Genomic DNA, 16,563 nt, shown 5'->3' with positions numbered 1-16,563 from the left:
TCCTCTCTCCCCTTCGCCTTCGAGTCTGGTCGCTCGCCCCCTGGTTACTGGCCAGTGAAGATTCAAGAAAGATTTAAGGGGCCTCCTTTGTCGCTGTCAAGCTGCTCTTGATTTCTTCCTTTTCTTACATTTTTTTTTTTCTGAGATAACATTTTGTTCGTTTTTTTTTATCCTTGAACCCTAATTTTAATTTTATTCAATTTTGATCAATAAACTATTTTAATGCGACCACTTTAATCTTTCAGCTCATCTTGATGAGCGGTGAGCGGTTCTAGGTTCTGCCTACCTTTGCAGGGTCTACTTAGATTTCACCTAATTTATTTATTGTATGATTGCGGTGAATAAGCACATTTAATGATCATCGTTTATCGTTACAATCCACTGATCACAATAAAATATTAATAAAGTATAAGTCTCAGTAATAAATATCGCCGGAAATAAAAACCCGCACTAGTGGTTCCATATCACACACTCATCATCTGATATTATAGAATCCTGTGGGATTGCGCGATTCAAGAAAAACACAAAACTTTGTTCCAAGTTCCAAGTTCTGAAGCCTATCTATCGAAATAGATTCCCTAATTTTTGGAACTTGGAAACTATCATGCACATCCTAAAATCTCTGAAACTATGCTTACCTCTAATCTCGGCCATGTGGTTATTCATTTTACCGCCACATTTAAGCAAAATTGTTGGAAAAAAAAAATTAAAAGAAGAAATAATAGACAGGAATTGACAAATAGCACGAGTTGGAGTTAGAGGGATAGAGAAAAAGACAACGTTGCCTTATGTCCCAAATCGGGCCGGCCGAGGTGTCGGCGGCATGGCTGCCGCCGGCTAGGGTTTAGCTATGTAGCTAGAGACCTGCTCGAGGTCGTGCGAGGCTAGCTGATCTTGTCCATTGGTTCTCTCTGTTGACTCCCCTCTTCAAAGAGATTAGGAGATTCAAGTACTTGTCTTCTCTCCATTGCTCGCCGCATCGTTTCGCGAGTCACGGATGCTAGGCTAGGGCCACAACCCTCGTCGGGCGCCATGCAAGGATGGTCGCCATTGCGGAGGCCCCGACTTTACTTCGACGGCAATGAGAAAGCATACATGTATATTCCTTATATGAACATGTTCAAGGTGAGAGATCCCGCGACACCAATTTCGTGTCGGATCAGATTGAGTTCTCATGTTTTGACCTGTTGTATCGAGAATCGCCATGTATTTATTCATACTCTTTATACATTATAAAACTGAGTCCTTTGTGATTTACATGGTACAGATAGCCATAGATTCATATTGCAAACTAGTATAAGTTAATTGTCAATTTCTTGGTGTTTAATACAGCATTGTCACTGCAACAAACCATTTTGCATCTGATCATCTTTTCAAGCGGTCAGAAAGGAAGGAAGATAATCAGATTTCGCGCCCAAGATTGGAGCCTTAGTGTCGGGAAAATGCTGAAACCCGGGCAAGGGCGTGACGGCTCCATTTCTGGCAACCTCGATGGGGTAACGAAGCAAGTGAGCCGGCAAGTCCTCGTGGAACGCGTCGTCCACGTACAGGTCCCAGTTCCGCTGGGCGAGAACGTTCACACGCCGCACGCACTCCCGAGTCTCCGGATGATTGTAGGTTTCCTCGATATGGCCGAGGTGCTCATTCCACAGCGACATTCGGAAGCCGTAGATGTCGCCCCTAGGCGGCTCAGTAGTGGCAAGATGGTTCGGTTGGAACGCGCCCATCGCGATCTCCGTGTCTCTGGCGCCGTCCATGGACCTCTGATTGATGTTGGCTGATCCGACGATTATGTACTCGTCGTCAACTGAAAAGGGACAGGGACATGAATCAGCACTTCGCCGGAAAATCCGTCATAATCCGATCAAAGTTCATCGTTCACTCACCTATCATCATCTTCGCATGGACATAAATCATGAACCTTCTTGCTTCCTGGGCTCTGAGATAGTCACTACCTGGCTCTGGTTTCTCTTCAGGCACTAGCTCATCACTCCTCCTTGCTTCCCTGTTTCCAAGGCAAAAGAAGGCCAAGTAATCTCTAGGATCGGCATCAACCCTCTTCTTCTGGAGGGCATTGGCAATGTCTGTGTACATCATCTCCATCGTCCTCCTCTGCCAATCCAGGATCGCCTGCACCGAGTTGCTCTCCGGTTTGCCCTCGGGCCACATCGGGATCACGATGTACACGGCGAACCTCTCCCCGGCCTCGATCTTGCTCACGATCTTCAGCGACAGCTCCTTCGGGACCAGGTGCTGCGCGTGGATGGCCGCAACTTCGATGCCCTCGGCCCTCCACCCGAAGGAGCTGCCCAGGAAGTACTGGTTCTCGATGTAGATGAAGTTCTTGGCCCGGCGGATCGCATTGATGTAGGCATCCTGGATGCTCCGGTCAATGACGTTGCCCCTCATGCGGACGAGGCCAACGGAGACTGCAGCATTGGGATCTTCGGGGAAGTTGGCTGCTGAACTGGCGTCAATGGACCGGAACAATTGGACATTCCATGCGTCCGTGTCATTACTTAACATGGCTTGCAACGGGTGGATCACGATCTCGTCCATTTTGCTTATCGGGATGAGGAGTTTCTCCCCCACTTGCTTCCTCCACCTCTGCTCGAAGTTATAGAGGACGTCCCACGCGACGGGGCCTTCGAGACGGCAATGGACGTCGTGCCACGGCTCCCTCGGGCCGCCTTTCTTGACCGAAGCGCCTTGGAAATTCGGTTGATGGAAATCATTCCTGTGGATGTCGGAATTCAGAGTCCTGAACAGCGGGTGGTCCTGCGTGTCGTACCGGCCGTCGCACAGATCGATGCCTCCGATGAAGCTCACGATCCTCCTCTTCTGCGATCCTCCCTCAGGAATCTCAGCATCGACCACCACGGTCTTCTGGTGATGAGTGAACAGCGCCGACACCTCCAGGCCCTGAATTATGCTAGTCCCGCCCTCTTCGGGATCCCGAGGGCACAGGACGCAATGCACTCTCGTGTTCCGAAAGTACTGCTCCGTGTCCTGGTCGTGCGTCGCCATCAGCCCGTCCCGTTTCAAATCTGGGACCGACGTGCGATCGTCCCAGACAAGCATCAGGACTGTCATGCCCTCCTCGTTGGCCTTGTTCTTCAGCAGCTCACCTAACGAAACACCGGTCCCTTCCCTGGGCCCGCGCGGGTCCCTTATCAGGGCAATGTTCGGGTAGACCGACCATCCCGCTATATAAATCAAGTGCTTCGCATTGTTGATGGCGTCAAAGATGTCCTCCCAGCACCGGCGGGGCTCATACTGCCCGTGAGAGAGCGGGATGCGAGGGCTGAAATGGTCCGAAACATGAGCATCTTGATATAGAGTGACCCTGCAATGTCGCCTCTGGTTGAAGAAGGTGCGCGGAACACCTTCGAAGTTCTGGCTAACGATCCCACGTGACCAGTGACTGTCCTGGGCGGCCCTCGAGAATTGCAGCCTGACATGAATCCGCGGCCCTCCGTAGATCGGGTTGTGGTCTTCATCCTCGAGCGGAACCCACCTTTCCACTATAAAGCCCTTCATGAGATCCTCGGCCGGAACATAGGCCCTCCCAATTAAGGTTGCTCCAACGGGATTGTCATCTTTGACGGTGAATATGATGTGGGTGATCCAGTGAGCACAGTAGATGTGGAAGGTCTCGTCCCAGCACGGGTTCGAATCCTCGTTCCCGATCGTCCCCGTCCGCGCGACCCTCCCCCGGTCCAAATCCACACACGCATAGAGGTAAGATCCCACGGTCTGCACGCAATTGGTGTTAAAACAGTCTTTATCCTGCCTAGAGGCCGAGCGAAAGGATCAGGAAACAAAAAGAGCCAGCCGAAGATCGGGTAGTACCTCGGGACGGCACAAGATCACCCTCTTGACCTCGGATAGGAGTCTTCTCGTGAAACTCTGGCCGATCACGGTCTTGAGATTTCGGAGTTTGAAGGGGAAAGGAAAGTAGATCCATGTTCATAATCAAACATAAGAGTCAAAATTAAAAGGATAGTACTATAAGGCTTAGCGAATACTTTTGCAGACTTTTGTTTTCTGTCAGTGAGACTAAAGATGTTCGAGGGAGCCTGTTTAATCCGGGAACCGAACCGAACCGGCTGACCCAATCAGTTCCAGGCTTCCAGTCCGGTTCCGAATAAAAAGTTTGGGATCCAACCCTGACTTGGGTTCCCCATCTTGAACCGGTCCGTCGGTTGAGGCCGGTTCTTGGGTAGAACAAATTTCGAACCGATTCAAAATTGAACTTTAAAAGCCTCCTAACTTTCATGTCAGAATTCAAATACAGAGGAATGATGCTAGAAAGGTCCAACGCGACAATCTGATTTCATAGCTCACCTCGAAATTCTACCTGAAGTTGTATAAATATACAACCTCGGCTTGTGTTTCCGGTTCCTATAAAAATAATCAGGTTCGGCTTCCAGTTTCAAAAGGCGGAAGTCGGCTCAAACAGGATAGGGTCCAGGTTGTTAGTCCGGAGCTTACTCATTTTGAAACTGGTCACCCCTAAATAAGGTCTCGCTAGTGAAAATACTTGTTCGATTATACGAAAAACAGAAAACTACCTTATATATGACCGCTCAAATGACCACGACATCCTCAATTGCATACGATCTCAATGCTAGAAATATGAAGCAAACTTCAAACAAGGATACACCTCTTCCGATGATATCTTATTTGGCTAATCTGATGTCCAATCCTTAATTGGGAAAAGTTGGTACCCACCAAAATTTTGTGGTCTAAGCAACGTCTCGTTTCATCAATTCCAACAAAACAAATCAAATTAATGAGATGGTACTGGCTCCAACATCGATATTAATCATTAGCAAGCAAATTTCTAGAGCAGAAGTGTTGCCATGCGCCGTCCTGAGCGACACATACAATCCCAAAACGGAATCTTACTTGTCGCTTCGTATCATTATAGATTGCAGTATTTCTAGCAAGAGAAGAAGATAAAACTGTATTGGGAAATTGTGTTACCTGCCCCCAAAGATTGTATCCACATCCCAGTCGGAGCCTATCCATCTCAAGTATGTCCACGCTGAGCACTCCATGAAGCAGACGCGGCGTCCTTTCCCCTTCAAGAAACACACGCGACATCAAAAGAAAACCTAGATGAACTCGAAAAATAATTCCGCGGAGATTCGCGGAGGTGTTTCAAGGACCGAACTCACGTACTCGTGATCCACATGTTCGATCCGCGGGGGAGCGAAGAGAAGGAGGAGGAGGAAAACCTGAAATGATATTGATGTCAGGATTGGAAGTAAAAATGTTGAGTCAAGCATGTACAACGATGCTCGAGAAATCAAAGAAAAATATAGGGGGTTTTTTTTTTGTGGGTACATATGTGACAAATTTACTCGAAACTAATTTTTTAACTACCAAAAATCCCAAACCGATACACCTCCGTTAATTTCCGTTAAGTTGGGTTAATGCCACGAAAGAGCCCCAAACTAGTACACATGTGGCAAACGAAGGTAAAAAATCCAAACCTCATACATTTGTCAACCGCCACGTGTCTTCCAAGTCGGCAATTTGATAGCAAAATTTAATGAAAATTAACATAGGGTAAATCCGTCGCAGGTATACTTCTTTGGGGGTTTTGATCAAAAAATTAGTTCGGGATAACTTTGCCATGGATGAATCAGTTTGGAGTTTTTCGTGGTATTAATCTAAAAATATATGAAAAAAAAAAAGTAAAAGAGAGAGACAAAATAAGAAAAAAGTCAATATAGCACAGGAACATACGTTTGGCTTTTGGGTGTCTCTGTAAGGAGATGCAACCTTTTTGGGAGAGAACGTGGTGGTACAATGGCAGGCCAGAAGAGTTTGGGTTCGTAAAGGAAGAAGATGAAGAAGGAGAGAGAGAGAGAGAGAGAGAGAGAGAAGGTTGTACACGAGAAGAAAGAGATTATTCATGTCTTTCATACGCCATGGAAGCCAGAATCTGTTCCCGCCTTTGCTTCTAAGAATCACTAATTCCATGTCTTCATTTCCTCATCTCGCTATACTACATTGCTAATCTCTCGAACCCTACTAGTCCCTTCCTTCGTCTAAAAGTTATATAACAAGCCGAAAAAAGTCTCGATTCTTTGCATCTCGAAAAAGAAAATTGTAGAATTTATACACGTCCGCGCTTGCCGTGGCACGCAGGATGACAAGTATCCACGTTAGAGGTTGTCAGCCAAATTGGCGAAGGGATAACATTGGCAAAATCGTCAAAAGGTTCAAGCTCAATTTGTAAAATTAAAAGGTTAAGACTGAATTGGCATGCTTACAACAGATTTAAGACATTTTTTTCGATAATTTTTCCTCGTCGTTCTATTAGAATAAATTTAAGCGATTTTTATAGTTTCCGTAGGCTGTTATTTCCGTTTCAGACCTTGCATGCCATGATTTTCAAAGGATACTTTGGAAACTAGAGCTATTCTTCCTAGAAGTGTCGTTGGCGTCCAACGCAATCATTAACATAACGCAAAGGACAAACACACGCGGCCCACGCAGTCATAGGGCCGTAAAATAACGAAGGTATTTCAATTCCTTGCGAAAGATCATTTTAAAGGAAAAATGTTTAAGCTAAAGGTGATAAATAGGTGGGTCGGACTTTTTTTTTTGTTTTTTTTTTGTGTCTAAGGGGTCGGACTTTTTTTTTTTTTGGGTCAAAGGTGTCGGACTTGAGTGGATCCTAAATGGGTACAATCTAAATTAACGTATTGAACTCGTTTTGACGCAATTATTTAAGAACAATTTAGATGACACGTACACAATCCAAAATCATTTAGCAAATTTAAAATACATCCAAAATAAAGAAAAACCATTAAACATGACCGGTCGCTGTTGAAGCCGTCGTCGCCATTGCTAAGCTCGGCCAAGTGGTCCTCCCAGAAGGCAGCATCGGGCTGCTCCTTTGGCGCCTACTTCCCGCGCTCCTCCACCAATGTCTAGTCCTGCCTGCGGGCATGTCCGGGCTCCTCCGCTTCATCGAGAACCTCCGTGAGCGCGAGTCGCTCCTCGAGTACAAGCTCGTACAAGAGACAATGCCTCTCGCCGCGGTGCTCGAGGGCATGATCTGCTCCAAGAAAGCCGAGATTGCCGAGTCAGCGAAGCGAATCGAAGAGCTCGGAATGTTGAGCAAGAGGCTAAGGGATGCGAGCAAGAACTAGAAGCCGACGAGCGAAGAGGGAGAGAGAAGGGAGTCTGAGCCCTGGTGGATTGAAAATGGGTTCAGTTTAGAACCCATTTATTTTAGGCTTTAAATTTTAGAATCCATCATGGGTAGGCTTTTCAAATTTAAAGAGTCCCATCTATGTCTCATTCCATTAAGTTTGGATGGCAGAAGGACATTCTAAGTGCCAATATTACGTGCGGCGCTCACTTTGATGCCGATATTTTTTTAGATAACTTAAGTGTCAATATTTTTTAAAATGATTATTTAAGTACCAACTTCGGTGAAGTCGCTGGAATTTCTCACTGTTGGCACTAAAAATTTAGCACTAAAATGATAGTTTTTTGGATCACTTAAGTGCTAATTTTTTTTTAAAAAAATAATTATCTAAATGCCAACTTCGGTTAGGTCATCGAAACTTCTCGCCGTTGGCACTAAAGTAAATATTTTTTCTCCAATGTGGTAATTAAGTGACTCAAAAAATATATTGATACCAAAATGAGCACAACACACAAATATTGATACTTGTAGTGTCTTTTTGCCAGGTTTGGATTAATAAAGGGTTGAAAACCTATATTGTCAGATCTACTTTCAAGTAATTATAGTTTCTTCGACCGCAAATGATTTTCCGTTGACCGGTCATTTTGAGCAAATCAAGCTGTGTGAAATTCTAGAAAATCAATTCGCAAAAAATTCATTCACTCCTCACACAAGACAGACCGATGTTTCCCGTGATCCAATCGAGCCAAACTAAAGCTGCCCCATTTCTTGCCATACCGACTTTGTTTGACATTCATCGTACACACTCAAGCCAAACCATCTCTACGTGCAAGGCCGGATGGTCCAAACATGTCGAGTCGTGCCATTTTCGAATTTGACCGCCCTCGGCTGTATGTCACGTCAAATTTCACAATGTTTTGTGTCGCGTTCGAGTCGCAATCCGTAACCAGCTGTCGAGAGTTGATATCGACTCCGTCTCTGCATCGGAGGTTGCGAAACCAAGCGGAGGAAAAGAAGAAAAGGAAGAGGACCGAATGAAAGGGAAGATCCCCGAGAATGTCTCGTCTTCCTCGTCGTAAGCATGACAGACACCAACGTTTCGTCGCTTTCCTGGGAACGAAGCTTCAATCCCCACGTTTTCGCCAACTCCAAGAATTGGAAGAAGTAAACGAAGTCAATCCAATCATATGCCGATTCAAGAAGACCAAGAAGAAGAACCAAGCAACAGTCTGTCAGTCACGGTTTATTCACATATTCCCGGACCCGCCGAATATTCTCACCCGTGTCCCTTTCACCCTCTCTCTACAAAACCCAGAGAGGGGCGGAGAGTCCCCATGCGGATTGCGGATACCTGATGAAGTTCTGGAAGATCCTCAAGGGGCTGATCGATGAGGTGCAGCCCGATTGGCGCGACAAGTTCCTGTCCTACAAGGACTTGAAGAAGCAGCTCAAGCTCGTCTACCCGAGAGACGGCAGCACGCGGGTCCGCCCTCTGGTCAAACGCCTCCACCTGGACTCCACAGAGGGGGGCGGGGATTGCACCGTGGCGGCAGTGGGGGAGGAGGTGGTCGATTTCCTGGAGCTGTTGGATGGTGAGATCAACAAGATCAATGAGTTCTTCATGGACAGAGAGGAAGATCATATCATTAGATGGGCGGTAAAGTAATTTCTTTCTCGCTTTTTCGCTTGGTTTGAGGCAACTGAATTTAGTGCACCAGGAACGAGATTTAACAGTTTGTGATGGCTTGTCTTCCGTGGATGCAAGAGGGTCTGAATCATGCTTATTGAATTAATCTGATAATCGATGAATGAATGAAAATGGTTCTGTTTTCTAGCATGTCACTGTGAATATGGTTTCATAGCATGAGATTTAACAGTTTGTGATGACAGTTAGGACCAGCAACTTCATTAACACGGCGCTGCTAATTTGTTATAATTTCCCCTAACTTGAAACTCGAGTCTGATTCCTCACGGGTCGCACTGGAATGTAGGATCTGCAAGATCGGGTAGCAAAGGCCGAGGGCGTGGACAGCGAGTTGATGGAAGTTCGTAGAGAAATAGTGGATTTCCACGGAGAAATGGTTTTGCTGGAGAATTACAGCGCTCTGAACTGCATAGGTACGTCTAGGCAATACCTATGCGGGAAGTTCAAGACGAGTGCTTCCCTTGTTTTTCTTGGCCTAACCTCGCGCTGCAAACCGCAGGGCTAGTGAAGATAATAAAGAAGTACGACAAGCGGAGCGGCGCGGTGATCTGCTTGCCTTTCATCCGGAAGGTTCTGCAGCAGCCGTTTTGCAGGACGGATGTGCTCAAAAAGTTTGCGAAGGAGTGCGAGAGGGTGCTCGATCAGCTTCTCTTCGAGAACGACCGCCAGACAGACGAGACTACTGTCGTTGAGAATGAGATCATGGAGAGCATGTACAAGAGGCTCACTTTATCAGCTTTGCGTGTGTTTGAGGAGATTCGGAGCGGAAGCTCGACTGTGAGCATGTTCTCGCTACCGCCTCTGCATAATAATCAAAAGGGTGAAGATTAGACGAAGAATAACCCGTTTTGGTACCCCCACACGCTAATATTAGCGATCCGGAAGGCCCCCTCGGCTTCGCATTATACGTCTCTTTCCTATTCCCGCTCGAGAGGTTTACTGATATCGATACTGATAATCCTTCTTCTTTTCCAGAGTTAAGGGTGCATGACTCTGTGGATGCTTCTCGTTCTCAAATTGTACTTGTACAAGTGGAATAACTCATCTTTGGCAACTCTCACTGCTTCATTTTCCTTGATTGCTTGCTCTTCTGTGCAGCAAGACCTTCCTACTTTTCAATCCTTGCTTCAAATTTCTCCGTAAGTGTCTGAAAGATCAAATTGCCGTGCAACTTCGCGCCTAGTACTAGCTAAAGTTGGATTTTTCATAGTGATTTAGCTGCTGTCGAGACCGCATCGAGTTCTCATACGAAGCTTCTGCTGCAATGCCGCAATTCGCCCCTCTTTTGCCGCATCGCATCGAACCTTGAATGTAATAGCCAAATCTGGCACGCCGGTGGCCGTAACCCTAGGTTTGGATTTTCTTTTTCTTTTTTAATTATTTTTTATTTAAAAAATAAATCTGGTAGAAAGTCCCTTTGCAAATTTGTTTTGCAAAATATTAGTTAGCCCAAAGCTGTTTTTCAAAGCGTTTTTTACCAAACGCCATTTGCATTTTCCCAAAACCCATTAGGCTAAAAGTATTTGCATTTTCCCAAAGGCCATTTCCAAAGTTGAACCAAACCCACCATGCCCTTTTGAGTTGAAAATGGGTTTAGTTTAGAACCCATTTAAACCCATTTATTTTAGGCTTTTAGAATCAGCTATGGCTAGGCTTTTCAAATTTATAGTGACCCTTACATGTCCCATTCCAATAAGTTTGGATTAATAAATCTGTTCAAAACCTCTATTGACAGACCTACTTTATATTTCCTTTGTGTAAGATTACATCCATGATGGGTTGCAATTGAGAGGACCCCACGAAGATGTGTCTTTTGAATGGCTGCATTCTTATTTATGAAAAGACATAGATAACGTTCGAAGGGATACGCGAGACGAAATAACAAACAAAAGAGCAACATGAGTTTCTTTGTCCCGCCTTTCTCTCTCACACACAAACAAACACGACAGGCAATCCATCACTATTTTGAGAATCAAATCCGCACTATCTTTGTGAAACGTGGACATTTTCCTTTGTGATTATATTCAGACCATCATGGGCTTGAAAATACTTGGAGGGTGCATTGGCGATTCAACGTGCATTCCGGGTTACTTCCGTAGTTGAATATCGAAGAGGTAAGTTGTATTTCTCGATGTATAATTCCAACACTTTGACCACAAATGATTTTCCGTCGACAGATCATTTTTAGCAATTCAAACACGTGAAATTCTAGAAAATCAATTCGTAAAAAATTCTTTCACTCACAGAGACAGACCGGTATTTCCCGGGATCCAATCAAGCCAAGCTGAAGCTGCCCCATTTTTCGCCGTATCGACTTGTTTAACATTCATCATACACGCTGAAGCTTCGATTGTGTCGAGAGTTGGTATCAACTCTGTCTCCCCGTCGGAGGTTACGAAACCCAGCGGAGGAAAAGAACAAAAGGAAGAGGATCGAATGAAAGAGAAGATCCCCGAGAATGTCTCGTTTTCCTCCTCGTAAGCATAACAGGCACCAACGTTTCGTCGCTTTCCTGGAAACGAAGCTTCAATCCCCACGTTTTCGCCAACTCCAAGAATTGGAAGAAGTAAACGAAGCCAATCCCATCGTATGCCGATTCAAGAAGACCAAGAAGAAGAACCAAGCAACAGTCTGTCAGTCCCAGTTTATTCCCATGATCCCGGACCAGCCGAGTATTCTCTCCCCTGTCCCTTTCACCCTCTCTCTACAAAACCCAGAGAGGGACCGAGAGGGCCCGTGCGATACCAATGAAGTTCTGGAAGATCGTGAAGAGGCTGGTCGACGAGGCACAGCCCCGATTGGCGTGACAAGTTCCTGTCCTACAAGGACTTGAAGAAGCAGCTCGAGCTCATCTACCCGAAAAACGGCAGCACGCCGTTCTGCCCTCTAGTCGACTGCCTCCGTCTGGACTCCGCAGAGGGGGGAAGGGACTGCACCACGGAGGCAGAGGAGGCGGTCGATTTCGAGCTGTTGGATGGCAAGATCAACAAGATCAATGAGTTCTTCATGGACAGAGAGGAAGAGCATATCATTAGATGGGCGGTAAAGTAACTTATTTCTCGCTTTTTCGCTTGGTTTTCATCTCCCTAACCTTTTTGAGGCAATTGAATTTAGTGCACCAGGAATGAGATTTAGGTCGTGCATGGTAACCATTCTATTCCGGAAAACTGATTCTGATTAAAATAACTTTTTCTGATTCTATTCCTAGATGAAGTTTAGAGAATTAGAACGCTTTTGATAATTATATAGAATTTCTGTTTCGAAAAACTGTTTCTCTCCCTAATTTTTTTTCATTTAAGTCAAATAAGTATGTAGTTATTTTGTAAAATTTAATCCTAAATTGAAGGCTAATTTCCAATGCACACTCAAATATTTCAAAATACATTGTTTTTTTAGCATGTCATAAATGAAACATAAATTTTAATACATAAAGTTTGAAGTTTGATTAAAGCGGGGGACATTTCCCATATTAAGAACTCATTTTTTTTTTCTTTAAATATTGTATTGTCCAAAATACATACAAACATATTGGTTGAATAACCAAATTATCAACCGACAAAAAAAAAATTAAATTATACTCCTTGATACGAAGTGCAAGTCCTTCACTATCATTTTGTAGCTTCTGTCTTAAATTCAAGTGGATGTTTAGCTCTAGCTCCATGTGGAGATGGTCATATTTTGTGACGCGCGGTTACGAGTGTATATGTTATCATTCGCATGTTGGATGCCCTCATTTTCTGCGACATTTTTTTTTGTAGAAGAGTGAAATCTATGAAATTTAGAAAATTTAGGCCCAAATTTGTGAAATGACGTCAAACTAGCCTAATCTAAGCTTCTTCTATTTTTAGGGATTTTCTAAATTTTTTGTGATTTAAAAAAAAATCAATTATTTTATTTTATTTTTATTAGGTTGAGGGAAAAGTGACAATAGAATTGAAAGGAAAAAGTAAGAAATGTGAAACTTCATTCTATTTTGTGATTCTCAAAAGTGATTCTTTTTTTCAGAACCAACTTTTTTTTTTGTTCCGAATTTTGCTCTAAAACTGATTCCAGGAACAGAATCATATTCAAATTTATTTGCGTTACCAAATGCGGTTCTCATCCTTTTTTGTTCTTAGAATCAGAATTATAGAATGCGAATGGTTCTCATCATAGACTTCATTCTATTTTGTGATTCTCAAAAGTGATTCTTTTTTTCAGAACCAACTTTTTTTTTGTTCTGAATTTTGCTCTAAAACTGATTCCGGGAACAGAATCAGAATCAAATTTATTTGCGTTACCAAATGCGGTTCTCATCCTTTTTTGTTCTTAGAATCAGAATTATAGAATGAGAATGGTTACCATGCAGACCCTTAATAATTTATGATAGCTTGTTTTCTGTGGATGGCAGTGTCTATGATTCATGCTTACTGTGTTAGTCTGGAAATCAATGAATGGATGAAATGGTTCTGTTTTATAGCATCTCTCTGCGAGAGAGTGGTGTTGTAGCATGCAAGAGCTTAACCAATTCAGAGGGCTTGATCGAATTACTCATGGGGTCGAGCTAGAAAGACCGAAAGGATCCGAGCTGGATAGTAAATTTCAGAATAACAGAGTGGGGCGATCAAATTGATTAGTATTCGTGTTTCAATTCTCAATGGAACAGCATTGTGGAAACGTCCGTAGACATCATTTCGGGAGTTCTATAACCAGGAGCGCACATCACTAGTAATTGCTTTCTGTTTATGAGGACAGAACCTATTTCAAAACCGAGTTTTTTTGCCTGTGTTCGGTAGATGATATACCGAAAAAGGAGCTTCGGACTGATAAAAATGCCTTAGCCAGGACCAGAATTCTGAAAGCCAGCAACTTCGTTAACGTTGTTCAGTGTCTTTGCTACTTTTCTTCTAATTTAAAAGCAATCGCTTGGTTTTGCCGCTGTGATACTCTTAACTTGAAACTCGAGTCCGACTCCTCGCAGGTCTCACTGGAGTGTAGGATTTGCAAGATCGGGTAGCAAAGGCCGAGGGCGCGGACAGCGAGTTGATGGAAGTGCGTAGCGAAATAGTGGATTTCCATGGAGAAATGGTTTTGCTGGAGAATTACAGCGCTCTGAACTGCATAGGTATCTCATTGATGAACTAGATTTTTGTAGGATAAAAGCTTGGTCATACAGATGAAGTTAGTTCAAGATGAGTGCTTCAGTGCTTCCCTTGTTTCTCTTGCTTAACATCGAGCTTCAAATCGCAGGGGACTAGTGAAGATAATAAAGAAGTACGACAAGCGAAGCGGCACGCTGATCCGCTTGCTTTCATCGAGAAGGCTCTGCAGCAGCCGTTTTTCAGGAGGGATGTGCTCAAAAAGCTTGTGAAGGAGTGTGAAAGCGTGCTCGATCAGCTTCTCTTCGAGAACGACCACCAAACAGTAGACTTCGAGACGAAGGATGATGAGACTACTGTGGCTGATCCGAAAGATAGCCTGCTTAGAGTTCCCAGCGAGTTCGTTGAGATTGAGATCATGGAGAGCATGTACAAGAAGCTCACTTTATCGGCTTTGCGTGTCTGAGGAGATTAGGGGCGGAAGCTCGACAGTGAGCATGTTCTCGCCACCGCCTCTACATAATAATCAAAAGGGTGAAGATTAGACGGAGAACAACCCAATTTGGCACCGACACGCTAATTAGTGATTCGGAAGGACCCCTCGGACTCTCATTATGTGTCCTTTTCCTATTCCTGCTCGAAAGGTTTACCGATATCGATACTGATAATCCGTCTTCTTTTCCAGAGTTAGGGGCGGATAACTCTGTGGATGCTTCTTGTTTTAAAATTGTATTTGTACAAGTGGAATAACTCATTGTGCTCCTATTGTGGAATTTAAGCAAAATCTTTTGTTTCATCTTTGGCAACTCTCACCGCTTCATTTTCTTGATTGCTTGCTCTTCTGTGCAGCAAAACCTTGCTATCTACCAGTCCTTGCTTCAGATTTCTCCCTAAGTGTCTGAAAGATCGAATTGTTGCGCAATTTTCACGCCTTGTACGAACTAAAGTTTGATTTTCATGGGGATTTAGCTGCTGCCGAGACCGCATCGAGTTCTCATACGAAGCTTCTGCTGCAATGCTGCAATTCGCCCCGCTTTTGCCGCATCACGCTCTTCTCATCGAACCTTGAATGTAATAGCCATTTGACTCTTTGCATGATCTCATCGCTCACACTCTTCATGCATGATGAAACTGGAGCAACTCACGCTTGACATGAGACTCACCAAACATCAATTCTAAATCCTAGGAGCAAATTCCCATCCTCTTCCCCAGTGACACTATATATAAACCTAAGCCTCCTTCCAAGTTTTATAATCTGATTTTTCTTCTGAATGCTCAGTAAGCCGTGTGGACTAGCTCAAACGTTTCCAACAAGATGTCCATTGATGCAGAAATGCCCGTTTTCCTTCGAGTCTTGTCCGATGGATCCATCAAGCGCTTCGTGCCCGAAATCGCCCCCGCCTCGAATGATTCCTCCGCTGGGTATTTCTCAAAGGATGTGGTGATCGACACGTCCAAACCGATAACTGCAAGAATTTTCATCCCCAATGCTCCTGCTACTTCCTCGGCCCGCCTCCCCGTCCTGGCGTATTTCCACGGCGGCGGCTTCTGCATCGGCTCCACAACATGGCTGGGCTACCACCATTTTCTCGGGGACCTCTGTCTTGTGGCCCAGTGCATTGTCTTCTCGGTGGACTATCGATTGGCACCCGAGAACCGCCTTCCCGTTGCCTATGAAGACTGTTACGCCTCCCTGGAGTGGCTAAGCCGCTCTAATGGCACCGACCCTTGGCTCAAGCGTTCCGACCTCTCCCGCCTGTTTTTGTCTGGAGATAGCGCCGGGGCGAACATAGCTCACCACGTGGTGATCAGGGCGCTGCAGGACGCCACCTGCCCCATGTCCATCGCAGGGTTGATGTCGATACATCCGTACTTCGGCAGCAAGAGAAGGACCGAGAAGGAATTGGCAGACGAAGGCGGCAAGAACGTCGGTTCGAACGACTTGTTCTGGAGACTGAGCATACCGGAAGGCTCGGACCGCGACTATCCAGGTTGCAACTTCGAGATGGCAAGAATGTCGGCCGACGAGTGGCGGCGGTTCCCGCCGGTGGTGGTCCACGTGGCGGAGCTGGATTTCCTCAAGGAGAGGGGGATGATGTATGCAGAGTTCTTGAAGGGGCGAGTGAAGGAGGTGGAGCTGGTGGAGGCCAAGGGGGAGCAACATGTCTACCATGTGTTTCATCCTAAATCTGAGGCCACTTCTTTGCTCCATAAGCAAATGAGCCACTTCATGAAGAGATTTTAGCATATCTTAGACCGGTCATTTAAACTATTTACATGTCTATGGAAGTGGACCCAATTTGAGGAAAATCGGAGTTTCAAGTTAAATCTCGAAAGTCTCTCGAGTTCTTATTAATTGTCTAGAGAAAAATTAATACGAATTATCTATTTTAGTGAATTTTCGACGAACCGACTTGATATTTTCCGGCTCTCTAGCCTGACTCGGCGAAGCATTCCATGTCCCCAAACTTGAGATCAACGTCCTTGACTCTATTAGATGGAGCTCGAACTCAAAATTTTCGAACTTTATCTTGTAAACATGGACGTGTAACTTGGATTAGGCTTGAGAGTCTCTCAAGTCGAGATTAGTTTGATCCCGTCGAGAA

The 16,563-nt window shown here is 44.8% G+C and overlaps 3 protein-coding genes and 1 pseudogene across 4 annotated transcripts; 3 read left to right on the top strand and 1 right to left on the bottom strand.

The window, feature by feature from the left end:
* Positions 1–1,114: 1,114 nt before the first annotated feature.
* On the bottom strand, positions 1,115–5,793 carry LOC115743543 (phospholipase D alpha 1-like). Its single transcript, XM_030678373.2, has 6 exons — positions 5,758–5,793; positions 5,188–5,243; positions 4,990–5,087; positions 3,853–3,924; positions 1,887–3,756; positions 1,115–1,807 (listed from the first exon to the last, which is right to left on the bottom strand). The coding sequence occupies exons 2-6, from the start codon at positions 5,198–5,200 to the stop codon at positions 1,374–1,376; spliced, it is 2,487 nt and encodes an 828-aa protein (XP_030534233.2). The 5' UTR covers positions 5,201–5,243; positions 5,758–5,793; the 3' UTR covers positions 1,115–1,373.
* Positions 5,794–8,526: 2,733 nt separating this feature from the next.
* LOC115743528 (SPX domain-containing protein 1-like) lies at positions 8,527–14,754 on the top strand. 2 transcript variants are annotated; one of them, XM_048277636.1, is made up of 4 exons: positions 8,527–8,831; positions 9,166–9,292; positions 9,379–9,742; positions 14,602–14,754. In XM_048277636.1, the coding sequence occupies exons 1-3, from the start codon at positions 8,529–8,531 to the stop codon at positions 9,708–9,710; spliced, it is 762 nt and encodes a 253-aa protein (XP_048133593.1). In that variant the 5' UTR covers positions 8,527–8,528; the 3' UTR covers positions 9,711–9,742; positions 14,602–14,754. The 2 variants fall into 2 exon arrangements, with proteins under 2 accessions (XP_048133593.1, XP_048133594.1); XM_048277637.1 differs by lacking the exon at positions 14,602–14,754 and adding an exon at positions 9,814–9,924.
* Positions 11,233–14,754, top strand: LOC125314715 (annotated as a pseudogene).
* Positions 14,755–15,163: 409 nt separating this feature from the next.
* On the top strand, positions 15,164–16,360 carry LOC115743554 (probable carboxylesterase 17). The gene has a single exon (XM_030678394.2). The coding sequence runs from the start codon at positions 15,273–15,275 to the stop codon at positions 16,200–16,202; it is 930 nt and encodes a 309-aa protein (XP_030534254.1). The 5' UTR covers positions 15,164–15,272; the 3' UTR covers positions 16,203–16,360.
* Positions 16,361–16,563: the final 203 nt, after the last annotated feature.

The sequence above is a fragment of the Rhodamnia argentea genome, chromosome 4 (assembly GCF_020921035.1).
Source record: "Rhodamnia argentea isolate NSW1041297 chromosome 4, ASM2092103v1, whole genome shotgun sequence".
Lineage (NCBI taxonomy): Eukaryota > Viridiplantae > Streptophyta > Magnoliopsida > Myrtales > Myrtaceae > Rhodamnia > Rhodamnia argentea.
Note: the sequence above shows the minus strand (reverse complement) of the source record. Positions and strands in the feature narration are given on the sequence as shown.

What these genes read in the sequence shown, in the direction of transcription:
- LOC115743543 (XM_030678373.2), bottom strand. An exon ending in TGATCTTGTGCCGTCCCGAG is followed by an intron (nt 3,757 to 3,852) that starts GTACTACCCGAT and finishes AATTGCGTGCAG; the next exon opens with ACCGTGGGATCTTACCTCTA. An exon ending in CCATGCGAAGATGATGATAG is followed by an intron (nt 1,808 to 1,886) that starts GTGAGTGAACGA and finishes GTCCCTTTTCAG; the next exon opens with TTGACGACGAGTACATAATC.
- LOC115743554 (XM_030678394.2), top strand. Translation starts at nt 15,273, where the DNA reads ATGTCCATTGATGCAGAAATGCCCGTTTTCCTTCGAGTCTTGTCCGAT.
- LOC115743528 (XM_048277636.1), top strand. Translation starts at nt 8,529, where the DNA reads ATGAAGTTCTGGAAGATCCTCAAGGGGCTGATCGATGAGGTGCAGCCC. An exon ending in ATCATATCATTAGATGGGCG is followed by an intron (nt 8,832 to 9,165) that starts GTAAAGTAATTT and finishes ACTGGAATGTAG; the next exon opens with GATCTGCAAGATCGGGTAGC. An exon ending in CAGCGCTCTGAACTGCATAG is followed by an intron (nt 9,293 to 9,378) that starts GTACGTCTAGGC and finishes TGCAAACCGCAG; the next exon opens with GGCTAGTGAAGATAATAAAG.